Raw genomic sequence first — 19,847 nt, 5'->3', positions numbered from 1 at the left:
GGTACATCAGATGGTACAATAACAAACTTGTGCCATTTTTAGTGGTACAATGGATTGGGACAGGACAAACCACCACAAACATTGGGGAGATAAGACAAGATTGGTAAATTATTAAGATATCTGTGTCAAATAGCTTCAAGATACAACCCAGAAACAAAAACATATGGGTAATTGGAGGAGGCAGAAAAAGGTTCCGGCTTAAGAGATTTCATGTGAAAATGCAACCAAAAATGGATGACGGATGTCCGCCGGATCATCTGCTCCTTGGTGATATTTTGTTGATTCACCTTTCGTGTATCATCATTACCATCCATTCCTGTTAGTGAACAAATAAACAGATTGGGTGGGTACATTAGTGATGGGCAAATTTGGTCAGCATATCAAGAATTTCTGTCTCAAAGTCATAATTTTGTTAGGATCATTTATCCACAAACTTACACAGAGGTTAGTGGTGGTCTACTATCTATCGTCCCTGCCAACCGGATATCGATTTTGGAACTCGAATGATTGAATTTGGGTTCTTCTCCAACCTGCACAAAACATGTAGTTGCAACCTTCAATCAGTCAAATGGCCTCATGGAACTAAAACTACACGCTTGTATGTGTATGTGTGAGATATATATATATATATATATATATATATCTGAGAGAGAGAGAGAGAGAGAGAGAGAGGGAGGGAGAGGGGACCAAGATATGCCATCTACTGCCTTTACAACTTCAGAAGAACTCATTTCAATGACCTGACCTCCCAAAATAATCTCATCCAGGATGGTATGTACCTGCAAGATTAATCAAACATGCAGTAAATAATGTTCAGCTAAAATGTATTTTTACTGATGCAGGGAAAATGTTGGTGTCAGTGAAAACCAGGGTAAGCCAGGAAAATCCGAAAATAGAAAGAAATGAACTAACGCCTGTCAGGAACAACTCAAAATAGAAAGAAAATGAAAAACGCTACAAAGAAAGGATCACAATGGAAATAAATAAAAATCATGGAAGGTCAAGAAATGCATTCCTAATTAATAAGCCCCATTCATGGCAAATCAAAGGTTATTAAGTAAAAAAAAAAAATATATATTCTGTCACCCTTCCCTATTTCCTTCATGTACCTTCAATAAAACGTCAACAATGTCGTATTCTTCTCTTTCCCACTATTATTCAACTTATATATCATATACGCACCCCCTAAAGGTATGTACTTGGCCATACTTTTACACATGACAAAATTTGATTGGAGGAACAGGAAAGGGCCAAGAGTGATGTAAGGTCATTTAACTAAAGAATCCTTTACCAAACACTTACCTGTGTAAGTGTTTACCAAGTCATGTTACCTTACCGAATGAGTAAGGCAAAAACCAAGAATCTTACCCGGTAATAGCAAGGAAAGGACCGAGACTCTTACCCGGTAAGTGAGGGCGACGACTCTTACCACGGTTAGCGCTTACCGGGTAAATTGTTGCATAGGATGCCGTTATTGTTAACTAAAATCTTACCCGATAAGCAAGTGATAGTATTAAATTTTACCGGTAAGCGCTTACCGGATAAGTGTTCTGTAAACGGCCCCTAAGTCCAAAGGATTTAAATCCCTTGCCTCGCTTACTCGAAACAGGTAAATATCCACCATCCGGAGGCTGGCATGACCCACAATAAGGATTGATAAACCTATTAAAGTATTAATTACTAGAAACCACATGTTAGTAGCAGTTTTCAGAAATCAAACTTCATTACAATTTCAATAATGTCTTTGATTTTGATACTAATACTCAAGTCTCAAACTTCATGATGATTCTCAGGGTAGGAATGAAGGAAAAGAGATATAAACCTTGTTGAAATTGAAGACTATATCAAGCTCACAAACGTTACTGAAACACTTGTCCAACGTCTCCACGAATACTGAAATTCAAGACATAAAGGAAACATTACCATCAGACATATCCAAATATATGAAAGTAACAAGCACATATAGAATTTGTTGGCATCTCTTTATTGGAACAATGAAATGCCGATATCATTAGGACTTTTTTTAAAGAGAGGATCCATTGAAATTGAAGATGACTGATACATCAAAGGCACGTGTAAGAAAATTACACAAGGATAGCAGATATAGCAACTAACACATAATTAAACCATAACGAGTTAAATGTGGGGTCTAAAATAAGTTTCAAAGAGCTGGTGGAATGCTCTTAAAACCAATGCGCTTTAGTGAGACAAAGGAGAGTCAAATTTCATGTTTAGGGGTGTTCATTAAATTAAAAAAGTTATGATTCTAAAATCTGAATAACCAACACCACATCGACTTTGCTATCAGCCTAAGATTAAGCTGCACAAGATTTCAACCTCACAAGAATAGGCTCCGGTTAGTGGCTATCAAGAAGGTGACCAAAGGGTTGTTTGCCCAGCAGCATCTGTTTACTGATAAGTCCTAGCCTCTCCGAAAAGGGTTCAAACCTCACCAAAGGTGAGAAGAGTTTTGCTGAATATTGTTATATCTATTCTGACAAGTAATTGAAAGAAATAGTTGAGCGGAAATGAAAAACGAGTATATAACAGTGATTTTTCTTTGGAAGACAAGACTTTCTATAACCTAGAGTTTGACATTTACCTAAATGAGTATGTACTTAAAGCGCAAACTAGAAGAAGATGAAACGTTTTTTGGAATGAAGGGTCTGCATTTATCATCTTACTTGTAAACTTAAGCTGGTTCAGTTTTAGTGGAGCAGATGCTTGTCTCTTATAAAGTTACAGTAATATGAACTTCATACAAGAATTAGAAGTTGGAAGATTCTTTTTCCCATCACATAGAGGTCATTGTATTTTTCTGTGCATACACCTCCTAATTCAAAAAAATTAGGGCTACTTCATGTGTTGCACATTAATGTGCTAAAACCATTGGTAAAATGGCCCATTGGTCAATTAGGCTCAACACTAAGCGGGAGGTCATAACTTTCACTCTTCCTGCTCCTTTTCATTGCCTAACAAGGATACTAATAAGGAAAACAAAATTCCAGTGCTAAGACATACCTTGCATAAGATCTAGAATGGCAAGCTCATTTTCAGAATCATCAAATATGACGATGAAGTACAGTGTAGCAAAAGTCTTGTATACAAGTCTGGTATCCTGCAGGCAGAAGGAACAAATTTCTGTAAACATCGAAGGACTTGAAAGTGGTAAGATATTAAACAAGCAAGTTATCAAGCAAGAATAACCCCCATGTAGCGTCTTCAATGCCATGACAAGTACACACGCGTTGGACACAACTAAGAAGTGCCAGCCTTATTCGATTTTTTGACATGGCATCAATATGACACGGACACTGATCTGTCTGTTGTGAAACTTCAAAGGTATATTCTTAAAGAAGTATTTATTTTAATATAGGTTTATAGATGGAAAATGAGAATACAACAGCAAGTCTAATGGTGGATCTCTACGAGAAGTCATTGACCTTGAAAAAAGTGCATCTTGTGAGGAGGTTGTTCCACCTGCGGATGGAAGAATGCACATCGGTGGCTCAACATCTTATGAACTCACCCGTATCATAAATATCAGGTGAAATTCACAGAGCATTGTTTTTGAAGATGATTTCCAAGCATTGATTTTGCTATCATCCTTGTCCGACAGTTGGAATACTACCATGGCAGTAGTTAGCAATTTAGGTAGTAGTAAACTGAAATTTGGCGATGTTCATGATTTGATTCTTTGCGAAGACATCTGACATCGAGAATTGGGTGATGTGTCAAACTGCTCAGCATCATTTCCAGAAATGAGAGGACAAAATTCTGATAGAGGAGGATACAAACACACAAACAACCTTGGGAGATCAAAGTATAGGTGGTCCAAATCCAAAAATCACAACAAGAATGTTGAGTATTGGAACTGTGTAAAAACTTGGCACTTCTGCAACCAATATAAGGATAAAGCAAAAGAGAAAGACATGGAGGCAGAGGCAAATACAGCTTCTACATTAGGAGGTGATGAGGCTCTGATGTTTTCATTGGAAAGCAAAGAAGAGTCCTGAGTCTTTGACTCGGGAGCATCATTTCCCGTCAATGGGCAAAAGGAATTTTTTGAAAGGTATGTTGCTAGAAATCTCAGTAAGATTTATCTTGGTGATGACTGATGACCAAGCGTGTGGCATTGTTAGCAGGGGCGCAGTGAAGATTAAATTAACTGGGTCGATGTGGGAGCTTAAGGATGTCCGCCACGTTCTCGACCTAAAGAAAAACTCAATCTCAGTTGGCCAGTTGGCTAGTGAACGCTGCACTACAACCTTCGATGGCAATGATTGGAAGATCTTAAGGGGAGCAATGATGATTGCACAAGGTAAGAAGAGTGGCACTCTTTATCTAACAGGAAGATCTTGTTGTTCAATTACAAAGATTCGGCCCCATGAGGGAAAAAGGGTTCAAAACTATGCAATCAAAAGAAAAGATTTCAGAACTCAGAGCGATCGAAGTTGACATGTGTAAAGATAGCATACTTGGAAAGCAGAAGAAAGTCAGCTTTCAAACAAGTTCCAAAACACCAATAAAGGAGAGACTTGAGTTTGTGCATTTTGACGTATGGGCCTTGGAGGCAACTGTATCCACTGGTGGAAAGCATTACTCTGTGACTTCATTGACGACCATCCATGTAAGGTATGGGTTTATTTTTTTCAGAACATAAGTCAGAAGTAGTTGACATTTCAAAAATAGGGAAAGTTATGGTTGAGAACGAGACGGAATGGAAGATAAAAAGGTTAGATCTGATAACGGTAGTGAATATGGAGGCGTTGGCTACAAAAAGAACTGTCATGAGCATGGAATCAAAATGGAAAAGACCGTATCGAAAACACCAGAACAAACTGAACATTGAAAGAAAGGGCCAAGACTCAAAGCATGAGCTTGCAATCAGGCTTGCCCTCCGCTTACTTGATCCACAGAGGACCTTCAGTACCTATGGAACAAAAAAATACCCAAGGAAGTGTGGAGCCAACGGGAAGTAGATATTTCACATCTAAGAGTTTTGGGGGGTATAACTTACATGCATATTAGTGATTAAGAGAGAAACAAACTTGATCCCAAATCAAAAGAATGAATGCCTGTTGGATATGTGAAGATGAGTTATCGTTTCTGGGACGATGAAACATAAAAATCATCCACAACAGGGATGTGATCTTCAATGAAAAGATTATGTACAAAGATAGACATACAACAACAAACCATAACTCTATAACTAGTAGGCCAACATTTGTAGAGTTGGATGACGTTTTCAAAGGCCATATGAAGAAGCAAACAATCGAGGAGGAACCCAAACAAAAGAACAAGTTGGCAAAGTAGCATTCAACAGTTAGATGAACAACAACCTTCTACTCCAACCCCTAAACCTCGAAATATGGCCATGCGTGCCTAAGAGAAAGTACATGAATTATTTATTGTTGACAGATGGAGGAGAATCTGAATATTATGAAGAAACCTGTGAGACCCATGATGCAAGCAAGGGGGGAGCTTGCCATGAAAGACGAGATGAAATCTTTGATCTCAAACCAAATGTGGAATTTAGTTGAGCTACCAACAGGAAAAAAAGGCACTTCACAACAAATGGGTGATGCGTTAAAGATGAACATGATGGTTTTAGGAGAATAATCTCTTGGAGATATTGATGGAAGCTTATTGAGGAATTATTAGAAGAAAGTTTCTATGTCATATAGTCTTTTTCCTTTGCTCAGGTTTGTGATTCCAAAAACATAAAGAAACCTTGGTGGTTTTGTGAATGTATTAATAATCTTCCTATTCCTTTGATAATATACGATCACAGCAGCCAGTGGACGTAGCCAAGTTTCGGGTGAACAGTGTAAAGCTTGTCTTCTTTACATTATTGCAATTAACCTACTCAATCATTGTAACGAGAAATTATGAAGTTATCCTTATTTCTCAACAATTCCCATCCTTCTCCATCTTTTTTTACCTTTTTCACTGATTACACCTTAACTTTTTTTTGTAAAAGATGTATCTTTATCTTTTATTTTATATAGAGAACTCTAATCCTTTAAAGCCTTCTCCCTTCTATGAAGTGATTAGATTTGATTATACAATATAGATTTTACCATCACGTTTTGGAACATGAAAATAATAGGACTTATGGTGTTGATAATCAAGTTCAAACACAATTTGCTTCTATGAACGTAATCATTTGTGTGCCCCCAAAATGTCTCAGTCTGCTATTCCTAACCTATCTATATCCTTGCTTCAACATTTCTAAAATTTTCTTGTGAAGAGAGAGGTATCCTGATGTTTTACTTTGAGATAGGACTTCCTGTTCATAGAAAATCCACTTTATGAGTGTCTAGTGTAATGTGAGTAATAATTTAAGGTTTTTAATCATAGAATGAGGTCATGACCAAACACATAACAGTATACTAAACTTTTCAGCCTAATTGTTAATCCTAATGAGTAAAAGAAAGGATCAACACTAGTAAATGCGTACATTTAGTTGTAATTTTGTGAACTACTGTTCTTTGCCCAAAGCAAGGGAAGGAAAAAAGGAAAAGCTACAATCAGGTCTAGATGTTGCATTACTCGGCATTAGATATGCTGTTGAAGTATTCATTACACACACACAGATAAAATAAATGAAAAGGTGAAAAATAATTGCTAGTGATCTGAGTCGGCTTGACCTAAATGGTAGGCAGAGATCAGACATGAAGTTGACCTCAGTGGTTCATGTATTACACAACATATCTTTAAATCACATTGTGCTTCATCTACAACTTGATTCATGGAGCATATGTGCTGGGCATCACCAGGTATGCACTTGTGCATCCCCTAGTTGGAATTAATGGATCCACCACTAGGCATCATGTCCTAGAAGATTATCTTGAGCAAGTAGTAGATGACAATTACTTGGGGCACTCAAACTTTCACTCAAGCAAGATCAATCATGTTCCATGATCTTATCCAGACAACTTACAAATATATAAAATACCAAAAGAAGCAGAACATACCGGTCCAAAAGTCGAATCGGCTTGAACAAAGTTGCTCACATTCTCAGCTCTACTGCATAGAACTGTTATCAAAAAAATTCAAACAAATTACCCTCAGTGGCCAACAAAAAGAAAACTAATCGAATGTATAGAAGATCAACCTTCTATACATCAATTCAGCCAAACACCACTCAGTTTTGCAACTCTATTGGTTGGGAAATGAAGATTAAACTCATATGATTTACGAAATATCCCTCAAACAAGCTTCCAACAAAACCAAGACAACACATCATGATATAGAGGATTTCCTAGTTAGAACCATCAACTCTTAAAGTGAATAGCCAACTACTACTACTAGGGTTACAAAGTCCACGAGATAGAATGTTACACTAATTTCAATATCTAATCCCTTATTTAGGCAATTATCGATCCGAAACTCGAAGTAATAGGCATTGCTTTCATTTTAGCATGAACAGAATCGGATCAGCCAAATTATCATATTTTCCCATCCACAACTCAACTAAAAAATATAAACGAAACTGATCATATTCACGAAACAGAAATTCGTAAGGAAATCTCAACCTCCATATATGCTCCGAATGATTTCTTGTTGTTTCTCCACGGGCTAACCTTACAATTCACATCACAATCGATGATCAAGCAATTGGCAGATAAAGTTTAGGAACTAACACTTTCTTTCTATTTAGGGAGATGAATAAAAATTACAAAACCTGATGTTCGTAGAATTTGACGAGGCGAGGCTTGCCTTGATCGTTCATTACTATCACCGCTCGTATCATCGCCGGCAATTACGGTCTTTCACTTTCCGGCACTGCTTTCCTTGTCGTTGCTGTGTTTTGGAAGCGAAGGAAGAAAATAAAATTCTATAATATTGGCAATATTTATTACAACACTCGTGCAATGGGAAGCCATGGATTTTAACTATTCCGAAATTTCACTTGTTTTATCGGTGAATATTTAACGATTAATATAAATTATATTTGGTCTTTATATATTAATAAAATTTAAATAAATAAAAGTTCTGATTTCAATTATAGTTTATTGATGAAAAAAATTATATGACAGTTTAAAATCCAATATATTTACAATTCAACAATTTAAACGACTCCACAAATATATTCGATTTACACCAAGAACAATTGAATGAGAGATGAATGATAGAACTTTTAATAATTAACGGTGAATATCAGTTTGAATATCAACATGGGGGATGAGAATAAGACATAGAGGTATGCGAGGATGAAAGCATGAATGAAAGGTATCAAATGTATCAGGGAACATAAAAAAATGTAATAATGTGCATTAGTAACTTGTACTATATATTATTTTAATCGTAGATTAAAAGATTTTAAGACTGAATGCATAAAATAGTAGTACTTAATGCATTATAAGTTATTTTTAAGACTTTGTGTATAAATGTATAGTACTTTGTGTATTAATTTTTTATTTTATTTTTTTTGATAAATCTGATTTATAAGATGGTATAAATTTAATAAGTTTAAATTTAATAGGTAATTCATTTAAAATGCAACAACCAACATCTAAATATTTGAAATAAAATATAAAAACCCATGAAAATTTGACATTAAATCATAATAAAGATATATATTGTCTAATTATAATAGAACATAAGATTCTAATTTATACCATCAAGGATTTAAATGTCAAGATTATAATTTTTTTTTTATTAATCTGAATATCCAATCCGTTGTGCGAGCCGACAAATCTCAGGCTACAATCTCCGGATAGTCTGGAGTCACCGCAATTGAATCTTCGTGGCCACAAAGAGATTTCTATTCCCCCTTAAATTTGAACCCAAGACCTCCAGACACTTTTGACTTTTGGAGCTCAACCTCAAACCAATCAGACACCACCTTTTGTGGTTCAAGATTATAATTTATATCAGTTAAAATTTTAAATTTCAAAAGTGAAATATATCCACAAAACATTAAATGTAAATAACTGATGTACTGTTATAATCGTAATCTATATATTTGTTTAGGGTGATAAACCATAACTTTTTTTTCCGGATGGATATCAAAAGAGATAAATTCAAATCAATTTTTTTAGGCATCAATAAAACAAGTAGATAAATATCATGAGAATTATAACCATAACAACCAGATCCATTTTAATCTTCTTGTCATGCAAAGTGTAGAAATATAAGTTAGATTTTTGGAGAGTTTAGAGGTGACTCATAATTTTTAATTTTTTTATAATTTACCGGCTTATCGCACCACATCAAATAGTATGGTGCGAAACCAGTTAAGGACCGTTTGACCGGTCCAGGTCCCAATCGATTCGGGCCGAGCCGGTCCCAAGTTGGTCCTGTTCCTAGTTCTCCGCCGTGCCAGGCCCATTTAACCATCTTTAGTTTGGTTTACGGTTTTCACTTAAACCGCACCACACTGCAATCCAGACACCCCTTAAAAGCTTTTAATTTGATAAACGAAAAGAGAGTTTCTAGAAGAAATTTTGTATTATAGGCAATATGTATGCCCAACTTTCAAAAATAGAACCAACTAAAACAAAATCAAAACAGGACAAATTTCATAAACATGGATAAATCCAGTTTCTCATCGAATTATACATAAATAACAAAGTCTATGAACTTTATGACCAAACATCGTCTGTTTATTTATCTCATCTGTCACAAAAGAAGGGAGGTTACACGAAAAAAAAACAAATTTACCGATAGAGGCTCTCGGATCTAAGATTCTCAGCGATCTCGGTTTCCCACCGATCCCCATTTTCAAGCAGCTTCTCCTTATCATATAGGAGTTCCTACAAGAATCACGACATCAGCGTCTATGATTTGGTTAGAGATGCAAGATAATTAATATGACGAGAGTCGGATGTTCCAAAGAACCTCGTGAGTTTCGGTGGCGAACTCAAAGTTGGGTCCTTCCACGATTGCATCAACCGGGCATGCTTCTTGGCAAAATCCACAGTATATACACTTTGTCATATCAATGTCGTACCTGTGAAATACATCCAATGAGAGAAGGTACGGCAAAACTAGCTCAGGAAAACTAGTTGTTGGTTAATAAAGTGATTGTTAGCTAATAAGCTAGCTGATAATCATGTTTGACAAAAGCTAGCTTATAAGCTAGATGATAATAATGTAAAATGACCTAAACGGACATGTTTAAAAAACTAATTGTAAATATACTCCAGAGCTTATTGAAAGTAGTGTTTAAAAAAACTAGCTTATGATGAACCAAACGAGACTTTTCCAGTAAGCTCAAAAAATAAGTTGGCTTATGATTGCCATACATGGCCCTAGTCCACTCAACCCATACAAGCCATTATGATATTTATATGAGGGGTGTTCATCGATTGAAATCCAATGGATTTAGGTGGATCCGATCCGATCCAATCATCCAATGAATGATGAATTTTCTCATCCTATCCAATCCAATACGATGGACGATTGGATCGGGTTAGCTCCATCCATTAGATATTACTATTGGTTATCCATTGGATTAGAATGGATATCCAATATTTTGATACAATTTTCAACCGTTTCAACTAACTATTCATATATTCTATTAATTTATTAGAAACCACTATGCATAAATGTCAACTAAAAAAACAATATCATAAAATTTTAATAAATTTCTATAGTTAATAATTGGATGGGAGTTGGATGATAATTGGATAATCATTGAATTGAATCAGGTCGGTTTTATTGGATTCTGGACTGTCATCCAAGAACCGGCCGGTTCAATTTGGATCTTGAAATTTTGGATCCAATCCAATCAAATTACAATTGGATATCCGATTATGGTCGTTTGGCTCTAATTGGATCTGTCGGTTTAAATTAGATCGTATGACTTTCTATGCACAAATTAAATCTATTCAGATGAGATGAGCTGAATTTTCGAAATGCTTGGCAAGTCTGAGCCAAGCTCAAGACTAGCCTAGTTCATATCAACAGCTACATAACCAATTACTCTTGGCCTTTCAAAGATTTTAGGGGCTGTTTGGTTCAGGTTGCGGGATGAAAATGAGAACGGAAATGATAATGACTAGGAATTAAAATGGGAATGACTTTTCATTACCACCAGTTTAACATGAAATGAAAATTTGGCTTCTAGGGGAATGAACTTATTATATTACATAAAACCAAACAGTTTCTTTTATTATCATTCCCATTGATTATTGTGTAATACCTCTAACCAAACACCTCCTTAGTAAAAATTTCTTTAAGGATGATTTACATGCATTTATATTTGAAGGGATTGTTTGATTATATGGAAGCCCATATAACCTAGCCAATGCTCAAGCTTACAAGCCCATAGGACTATAGGAGCCGAGCAAGGGCATAAACTTTTCAGGCTTGGCAAACCATGATCTGATCACAAGCAAAACCTAGAGCTGAGCAAGCTCAGGCTTGGATCAGCTCTATTACACCCCTACCAGCAAGAAATATCTTTACCTTGTTGTTCTGCGACTGCCATCTTCTCGTTCCTCTGCTTCTATAGTGATAGCTTGAGCTGGGCATATCTATAAACAACCGACACTTGATAAGTTATGCCAACAGTTAGACGTACAACAAATGTTTGAGCATATTAAGGGGTGTTTATAAGCAATCAATGTGATAGAATTATGCAACCATTGCGAGCAGAACCGATAATAGGCTTCTGCAGCTATCATTTGTAAAAACTAGTCCTATTAATGGTTCTATTTAAGTGAATTTCGTATGTTATTTTAAAATATTTTTGTTGTTTAATTTGTAGGACGTTTGATATAATAGATAATATGAACATTTATATTTTGTTTTATTTATTACTCGTCTACTCAATCTTATAGTCTTGGTACATTTGTAACAACAGGGCTTCCATTTAAAAAAAATTTGGAACACCCCAACAGAAAACTTTTTGTACAAGTTGTAGTGGTCAATTTTATACAAAGTGAAATGAAGCGAAGTGAATAAATGTAAATAAACAAGAGCTATCTTTTCAGCAACAGCTATGTTAACGGAAGTAGAACTTACAGCTTCACAAATTTTACAGGCAATACAACGCTCCTCTCCAGTTGGATAACGTCGAAGGGCATGTTCTCCTCGAAAACGAGGGCTTAAAGGACCCTTCTCAAATGGATAATTGATCTGCATAGCAATCCACTTCATATTAGATCACAAGAAAATGGTTAAGAGATTGCAATAAAAAAAAATTAATCTCTAGTACTTACAGTAACTTTTGGCTCAAAGAAGTATTTGAGTGTCAGAGACAGACCTCGAACTAACTCAGTTAGAAATAAGGTATTAATGCTCCGCTCGAAAACTGCATGTAATTAACCAACAACAACCTTAATTGAATGAACATTAAACAGAGAATATAAGACTACAAAAATGGCAAACCAAGCTCATGTTGGCAGTACCAGAACTCCAGTCTTTTGATATCTCCTTTGCAAGCTTTTCTCTTTCTTCATCATCTGTATTTGCACAAGACAGAAGTCAGGTCCATTTTTACTCATAGGTAAAAGGTAATAGCTTCTCTTTGAATAAGGCTCTAACTTTTAACATAAAGAATATTATCATAATCACTACATTGTGAGCTGAAACATTCAATGAAATTATTACGCAACTTAATCATAATGTGCCAAGTTTCTTGCTTATCGGTCTGGTAGATAAGTCAAACATTTGAAATAAAGCTAGTACATATTGGAATAAAGATATACAAAAGGGTGGAAGCCTATTGAGGCATTCAAACAATGAGAGAACATTAAAAATTTAATAATTAATAAATACTCCCCACATATGACAAAGAGAAGCCCCTCGTTCCTTTTTTTGCATTCTAAAAAATTACAATTACAAAACATTGTCGTAGAGCAAAAGCTCATCACCAATTATGGACACATTCCAAATCGTTGTATTTGTAATGACAATGCCACAACCGAAAGAACTTCTTAAACATCACCTAGTACCATAATTGGAAACATGAATCTGCATTACCTAGCTGCTAATTAAACAGGGTTCAGTTGAATGCTTTTGTGTGTCCAGGCAAGCAATTGAAAAACCACCGACCTGAAAACTTTTTTAGGTTTCCAAATCTAAAAAACAAGGTCATTCCGTTTATTCGGTTTCCGTATTCTTATCCTATGAACCTTACTTTTTTACTTATTTTTCTTGTTCCATGTTCACCATGTGCTATTCCTTATTCATGTTTGCTCACACATTCGCATAAGCCAGGGGGTCTTCAAGGAAGCAACCGCTCTACTCGTCGAGGTAGAGGTCACGTCTGCGTACATGTCACCTCTCCTAGACCCTACTTTCGAGTGGGATTTACTGGGTCGGTTTGGTTTAGTTATAATTATCCTATTGGAAGGGAGAGCCAACAAGTTTCAATGAGAAACACTTGCCAATCAACCAATTACATTCGATATTCAAAATGCAATCAATGATCCTCATATGCATATGAAACAGATTTCATGAGCCATTGTTAATTTATACATCAACAAAATTACTGATAACAAGAACACTCTGCTATATCACCAAGACTTGTTATGCTACAAGTGGAAGGCCAACAGATAGGTGGTAGTATGTAGTGCCTTAATCCATCAATATCTTCACTATTAAGCCAAAAGCAAAAAGAGCAGAAGCAGACTTCCTTTTGTACTCACTAAAATGACTTGCAAGCTTATACACATTATTCATCATCCTAAACAAGATCAAGAGAGAAGCTTGACAGTATAGCCTTCACCTTTATCGGTTGAAAATGAGTGCTTGGTTGCAAATGAGCGTGCACCAGAAATCGTCCCATGGAAGTTAGGGCCCTGCAAGGCTTGTCCTGCCACAACCTAACATCCAATGGAGAGCATATGTTCAGGTCTATCAGTATTACAAATGTAAATTGTTGGTGATTTTAGTGTAATCGGCCATTTGGTGCAATTGAGATTTACACGGGACCGAAGGGGATGGCAGGTCAAGGGGCTGGGGGTGGTTGGGCAGAACCTTGCGGCGTCCCACTAGCCGACTGGCAGGCGGGGTCAAGGGGCAGCGTCTCAAAACGGTATGCATCAGAAGCTGACACTAGAAGGACAACAGACTCACACCCAAATTAGGGCACAAAAGAAACTATATAACTTGTGACCTTCAAATCAATTTTACATCATACTATCAATTAGCAGAAACATCATTTTAAAACACTAAAAAGATCCGAAACAATCACAGATAACCAGATCATACCAAATTCCATTCAATCGAGAAACACGTAGAAGGATATCGAAACCCTAAATATCAATTTGCATCGTTCAAAGGGAAACTATTTTATCTGTCTGTGATAGAGAGATATACATGGTGCTTACAAGGTTTCGATAACGAAGAGCGGAGATAGACTTGCGAGCTAAGATGGCGGCCATTTCCCTGAGATGATTTCGGTGATGAACTCTCTCGTTAACTCAGGTGTTCCAAGCTTCTTCAGTTAGCTACGGCCTACGAACCAGAATTTTCTGTTCAGACCCCTATACTATTATGTAATTTCAATTAAACCCCCAAACTTTTAGTCTACACTAGCGTACAACAAGCACTGCGTGGAGTACTACAATCCATTTCATTCATGTTACTGTTTAGGGTTTATAGAACCCATTACGAATTACGAGAGGGCGCGAGAGAGAGGGGATGGCTTCGGTATGCAGATCACCGTTAATGTCTGGTGCGCGAAAAATTGCAGCTCAAACGAAGCTAACTTCAAGAACCCTAAACCCTAAATGTGTGCCCATTTCTCCATTTTCATCATCTACAACAGCAGTCCCTCGTGCAGCTTCAAGGTAGATAGATATTACACATACAAAAACGCACAATAATGAGCCCTGTTTGTACGGAATCGATTTAGACTTTGTGTTGTTCTTCAGGATTGTTGGAGCATTGGGAATGGTGGAGTCCATGATGCCTCTTCACAGCGCAATTGCATCTGCTCGTCTCAAGTCGAGTCTTGCTGTTAATTCCACCTACTGGAGCTGGCTTTCACAAGGTACTTATATAATTTTCTTTTCTTCAAATCGTGTTCTATGCGACAATTTGAGCATAGATTTTTGGGCGTTTTCTGGGATTTGATTGTTAGATAATAAATATACTTGCAACTTCACGATAATCTGAGCGATATCCTGGAAAAATTGTATCTTTTTTGTGTTCATAACTAGCTCAAGATTCACTTGCTGCTGGTTCTTGATGCCTGTGCTGTTAGTTATTTCATATTTGAGCTTTTAGTTTCTGGGTTATATGTTGTTCTTGTACTCATACATGACGACAGTGAGTTGAGATTAAAATTTCTAAAAATTTGATCTAACTATCTAAGTATATAAGAGAAGTGGTAATTACCATTACAGATGTTAATGGGCAACAGTTCTTTCCAAAGGCTCTGTTGAAATATAATACCCTCGAGTTCCGTAGCCTCAAAGTTTGAGATCAATGGCAAAGTGTGTAACGGCTTTTGGGGTATTAAGTAAACCAAACCAAACAAACTCGGTATATACCACCCCAAAGTAGTGGTGGGGATGTATGCAAATCTGTCTTTTGCCCCAAAGGGTAGAGCGGTCGATTCTGTGGAAACTGCGGCTTGTGCAAGAGTGTGAGTGACAAGGGAAGAAGAATCGATGCTAGTAAATATTAGGCAGCAGAAGAGGGAAAAAAGGAGTGAAAGAAATAGACGCAAAGAAGCATAGAAAAGCTAACCTTCATCCAACGAAGGTCTCGAGTACCCTATCTCGACCTCTCTAGCTCCCTTCTTCCCATCCACACTCGTTACAGGTCCCTACACCTACTCTACGGTCCTAGTTTTGCATCTGCAAGAACTACTAGCAGAAGTCATATCATGGGAAATGCCTATGGCTGACATGTCCATCTTCAGTTGCTCATACTACGTCCTACCCAGTCTGCCTCTCCACGGTGGTCCTTTTGTTGGGTATTATTGCAACATTGCCTATAGATAAATCCTTAACTTTCGACCTTTTTTTAAATTAAGGTGCCAAATTGTAGTTTAGGTTCATGTAACAGATGAGAACGGAGGGATCTGTGGACTACTTTTTGTTGATTAATGAATAGTTAGTTATCATTTGTACATGCATAAGCTGGTAGTTAGCACATGTTTAGTTGTTACTAAGCTTGTCAAAAGGGTGACCTTTGAGACACTTTGTACCTTACATTTTGTTTCGACTCTGTTTCCTGGACTTGAACAGTCAAACCTCTAAACCAAACTAAACAAACCCGGTATATCCCGTTCAGAGCAGGGTCTGGGAGAGGTAGGATGTATGCAATCCTGACCTTGGCCTCCAAAGGGTAGAGCGGTTGTTTCTGTGAACAATCAAACCTATAACTATAAGTTACTTTATTGGTTGCTTCAAGACCTAGCTGTGTTACCGAAGTTGTTTAACTTATGCAAATACCTATAAGTGTAATAAGTGGTTCCCACCTTGTAATTTGGGTGCATATCCATATCTTGGGGTTCAAAACCAAATGGTCTACCGGTTGTTAAATGTGTGTATACCTCTTTTAATAGCGCCAAAATTTGCAAATCTCTTGGATTCAAATCAATATCATTAATTTTTTGCTACGGTGATTGGACAAAAGGAGCATTGCTCTTTAGATGTCCCTGGGGATATTTGTTTTCGCCAATATCGACTAGTAAGCATAGCGCGTTGTCAGATTGTTTCTGAGTAGCAATAATCAATGTTGCAATGTGTTGCAAATCTGATTCTAATGTTCTTCTTTTTTCCCACCGAAGGTCCCCCTTTTGTAACAGGTGTTAAGTTAAAGGGGGGTCTATTTCATTGATTGATGCAATTGACCAAGAATCTGTCCTTTGCCGAAAGCTCATAGGGTAAAAAGTAAAATTGCACCATCTCTGTAATAGGTAAATGCCTCGTTTAGAAAAGAACCAAAATATTCTAACTATTAAACATCACAATAGTCCTTCTGAAAACACACATCCAAACACCCCGAATGTTAGACCAGATTAAATCGTATATTTAAGAATGATGGTCTATTACATTTTCACGAGTCGGAGATCTTCACAAAACAGTCGTTCTACTCCTTGGGGTAGAGGTCAAGTCTGCGTACCTTACCCCCAGACCCCACCCCTAGTGGGATATATTGGGATGGTCTAGTTTGGTCTATTACCATGTGCTATATTCAACCTGTATTCTAACTTGTGGTTGCTGCTATAGGTCTTGGAACATCATTGTGACAAGGTTTGCAAGGATGAGCATATGGAAGTTTGCTTCAAGTTATGAATATTAAACCTTTGATCTTGCAGCTTGTACCAAATCTGCTTTAAGTGGTACCTCCCTTTTTTGTATTTTTATTGCAAGATTTGCCCGTTGTCCTTTACTTTGGGGTAGAAAAAGGTCTGCATACATCTCACTCTCAGGCCCTACTGACTCTGGGTCGATATGCTTTGCTCATAAAAGTCTTTTATGCTATGAAACATCATTCTCCCCAATAAGCGTTGTTGGTTTTGTAAAGCAAGTCGAGTTATTTACGTTTGATTTGAAAATTTTCCTTGTTTATTTGATGCAAATATGAGGAATACTATGATCCTTGTGTTTTAGTTTGAATTTGAAATCATGTAGCGATCCTTCTGTTTAAACTCGTAGAGGGACTCGAGCGTGATTTTTGGCTTGTTATGTCGATGAATGGGCTGTATTTTTCTGTTGGATGCTTATCAATATGTGGGAAAGTTTTGTTTGGTTTGCATGCGTAGCTGTAAGCTCTTACCCGTGTTCAAAAAGGCGCGACATGGCATAAGATACGTTTTCGTTGTTATGGTATGATCTATAGCGTTTCTGTAAGGCGTGACTCATGTTATAACGTTCCGCAGCGTACGTTTCTTACAAGGGCATGACTTTTAGAAAATACTTTTTTTAAAATTCTCTTAGCTTGTGTTTTTACACTTAACTTTAGATTTTATATTTTTATAGATTTATTTAATCATGTCACTCGTAGTAGCACGATTTCATCCATGTCATTGACTTATGATTGAAACAAAGTTGTAAAATAACCACAAGGGTGGTGCCTGATTGATTTGAGCTTGGTTCCAAAGGTCAAAAGTATGAGGAGGTCTCAGGTTCAAATCCAATGAGGAATAAAAATTCCTTTGTGGCCACAGAGGTTCAAATGCGGTGACTCCGGGCTATCTGGCATCTGCAAAGCAGGTGGTCGTCTTGGGATTAGTCGGCTTGCATAGCGGGTTGGATATCCAGGTTAAAACAAAGTTGTAAAATTAGTTTTATCTCTAATGTTTAATCAAAGACTATATTTTTAATAATAATCTATATACCAAGTTCTTTTGATTCGGTTTAAAAAGAAACTTGAAAATAAGTCAAAAGCATTGTTCCCTAAGACATGTAACGGGCAAGTGTACTTGGGACAAATGTATGAACGGTCTAAAGTCGTAATATATATGAATGTTAACGCTCTCTTTACCAAACACTTAGGGGGCGTTTGATTCGTAGAATGGAATTTGATGGAATTGGAACTCATCAAATGAATTTGACTTTGAATGAATGGAATAGAATTTGATGGAATTTGACCATGTCTTGTGATTGCGTTTGGTTGCATGGAATTGGAATGAAATTCTTAACAGATTGGAAATTTTTTGTTTGGTTTACGGAATTCAACTTTGAAATCGGAATTAATTATCAACAAATGATCTTTTATGATTTTTGAATGACGGAATTGGACTAGTGATATCGATAGCTAGTTATCTTGAATTGATTCCTTGATTACATATGTTGTCTATCGATCTCGTTTGTGATGGAGAAATTACGAGAGAGAGAGAGAGAGAGAGAGAGAGTATACCAGATGGAGATCGAACCAAAGATCAATTAAATGAGATAGTAGATGCAACGTTGAATGAATTTGGATTAGAGAAGGAATTTGTTGAAAGGAATTAAAATCCAAGGGTATTGTCGTGGAATGTAAAATCCATGAGTGAAGGAATTTATTGGAATTGAAAAGATTCCATCATTTTTATTTCATGAACCAAACATTGTATTTGGAATTTGGTCAAATGATTTGGCCATTCCAATTCCTTTCAATTCCATTCAAATCCGTAAACCAAACAGCCCCTTAGAGTGAGCATTTACCGAGTGAAGATGACAAGGATCGAGAATTATACCAGTGAGTAATAACTCTTACCCAGTTAATAGTTACGGAATAAAAAACGTTTATCAATAATCCATTTTAATATTCAAGAATGTTATCCAATAAAATAAACCGATTAAATGGTCCCTGACGTGATCAAATTATAATCAGTAATATTAGCGACCATAATTTTGCTCGTTTGAACGTAAAGCCAATAAATTTGGTGGATTATATAAATGACAAAATATTAAATAAAATAGTCAATTAAAAAATATAATAATAGGAAATAAGTCTTTTCAACCCAAAAACCATAACCAACAATTGAATCAAATTGGGCTTGTTCTCCACATGGGCCAAACAATATAACGGTATAGGGTCATTCATTATTTTTAAGGTTAAATGTGTGAGATAATAACCTATTTTTATAAAAAAAATATTATAATATTTTATTTTTATTTTTTCTTAATACAACAATGTACTTTTAAATTATATTTTTATAAAGGCATCGTAATTTGAAAAATTTACCCATTATAACAATGAGTAACCTGTTATCTTTTAAATCGGTTTTACTTTTTTTGTTTGCTTGACTTGAATGAGGTGATGTGTATGACACATCATTTTTTATGACATGTTTAAAATAAATAAATAAACCATATTTTTTTAATGATTTTCATTTTTCATTGGTACCATTTAAAAAACAATTTTTTTGACTTTTTCTTATTAATTTATATGCAAATTAATATTCTGGACTATAATATTTCTTAAATAAATATGATATATTA

The 19,847-nt window shown here is 36.2% G+C and overlaps 3 protein-coding genes across 4 annotated transcripts; 1 reads left to right on the top strand and 2 right to left on the bottom strand.

The window, feature by feature from the left end:
- Window positions 1-14: 14 nt before the first annotated feature.
- Window positions 15-7,871, bottom strand: LOC112507581 (AP-3 complex subunit sigma-like). The gene is made up of 8 exons (XM_025112226.1): window positions 7,691-7,871; window positions 7,542-7,584; window positions 6,981-7,042; window positions 3,022-3,118; window positions 1,823-1,893; window positions 688-779; window positions 439-530; window positions 15-316 (listed from the first exon to the last, which is right to left on the bottom strand). The coding sequence occupies exons 1-7, from the start codon at window positions 7,757-7,759 to the stop codon at window positions 464-466; spliced, it is 501 nt and encodes a 166-aa protein (XP_024967994.1). The 5' UTR covers window positions 7,760-7,871; the 3' UTR covers window positions 15-316; window positions 439-463.
- A 1,635-nt stretch (window positions 7,872-9,506) lies between these two features.
- Window positions 9,507-14,427, bottom strand: LOC112508089 (NADH dehydrogenase [ubiquinone] iron-sulfur protein 8, mitochondrial-like). Its single transcript, XM_025112869.1, has 8 exons — window positions 14,292-14,427; window positions 13,688-13,784; window positions 12,366-12,419; window positions 12,177-12,268; window positions 11,980-12,093; window positions 11,422-11,489; window positions 9,850-9,961; window positions 9,507-9,764 (listed from the first exon to the last, which is right to left on the bottom strand). The coding sequence occupies exons 1-8, from the start codon at window positions 14,343-14,345 to the stop codon at window positions 9,669-9,671; spliced, it is 687 nt and encodes a 228-aa protein (XP_024968637.1). The 5' UTR covers window positions 14,346-14,427; the 3' UTR covers window positions 9,507-9,668.
- Window positions 14,428-14,539: 112 nt separating this feature from the next.
- Window positions 14,540-17,632, top strand: LOC112507469. 2 transcript variants are annotated; one of them, XR_003068530.1, is made up of 4 exons: window positions 14,566-14,753; window positions 14,838-14,956; window positions 16,706-16,834; window positions 17,148-17,632. XR_003068530.1 is itself a non-coding variant. In XM_025112070.1 (3 exons), the coding sequence occupies exons 1-3, from the start codon at window positions 14,605-14,607 to the stop codon at window positions 17,165-17,167; spliced, it is 288 nt and encodes a 95-aa protein (XP_024967838.1). In that variant the 5' UTR covers window positions 14,540-14,604; the 3' UTR covers window positions 17,168-17,632. The 2 variants fall into 2 exon arrangements, 1 of the variants encoding a protein (XP_024967838.1); XM_025112070.1 differs by lacking the exon at window positions 16,706-16,834 and having other exon boundaries at window positions 14,540-14,753.
- Window positions 17,633-19,847: the final 2,215 nt, after the last annotated feature.

This window comes from Cynara cardunculus (genome assembly GCF_001531365.2).
Source record: "Cynara cardunculus var. scolymus isolate 2C chromosome LG 2, CcrdV1, whole genome shotgun sequence".
Taxonomy (NCBI): Eukaryota; Viridiplantae; Streptophyta; class Magnoliopsida; order Asterales; family Asteraceae; genus Cynara; species Cynara cardunculus.
This window is presented reverse-complemented; position numbering and strand designations above follow the sequence as displayed.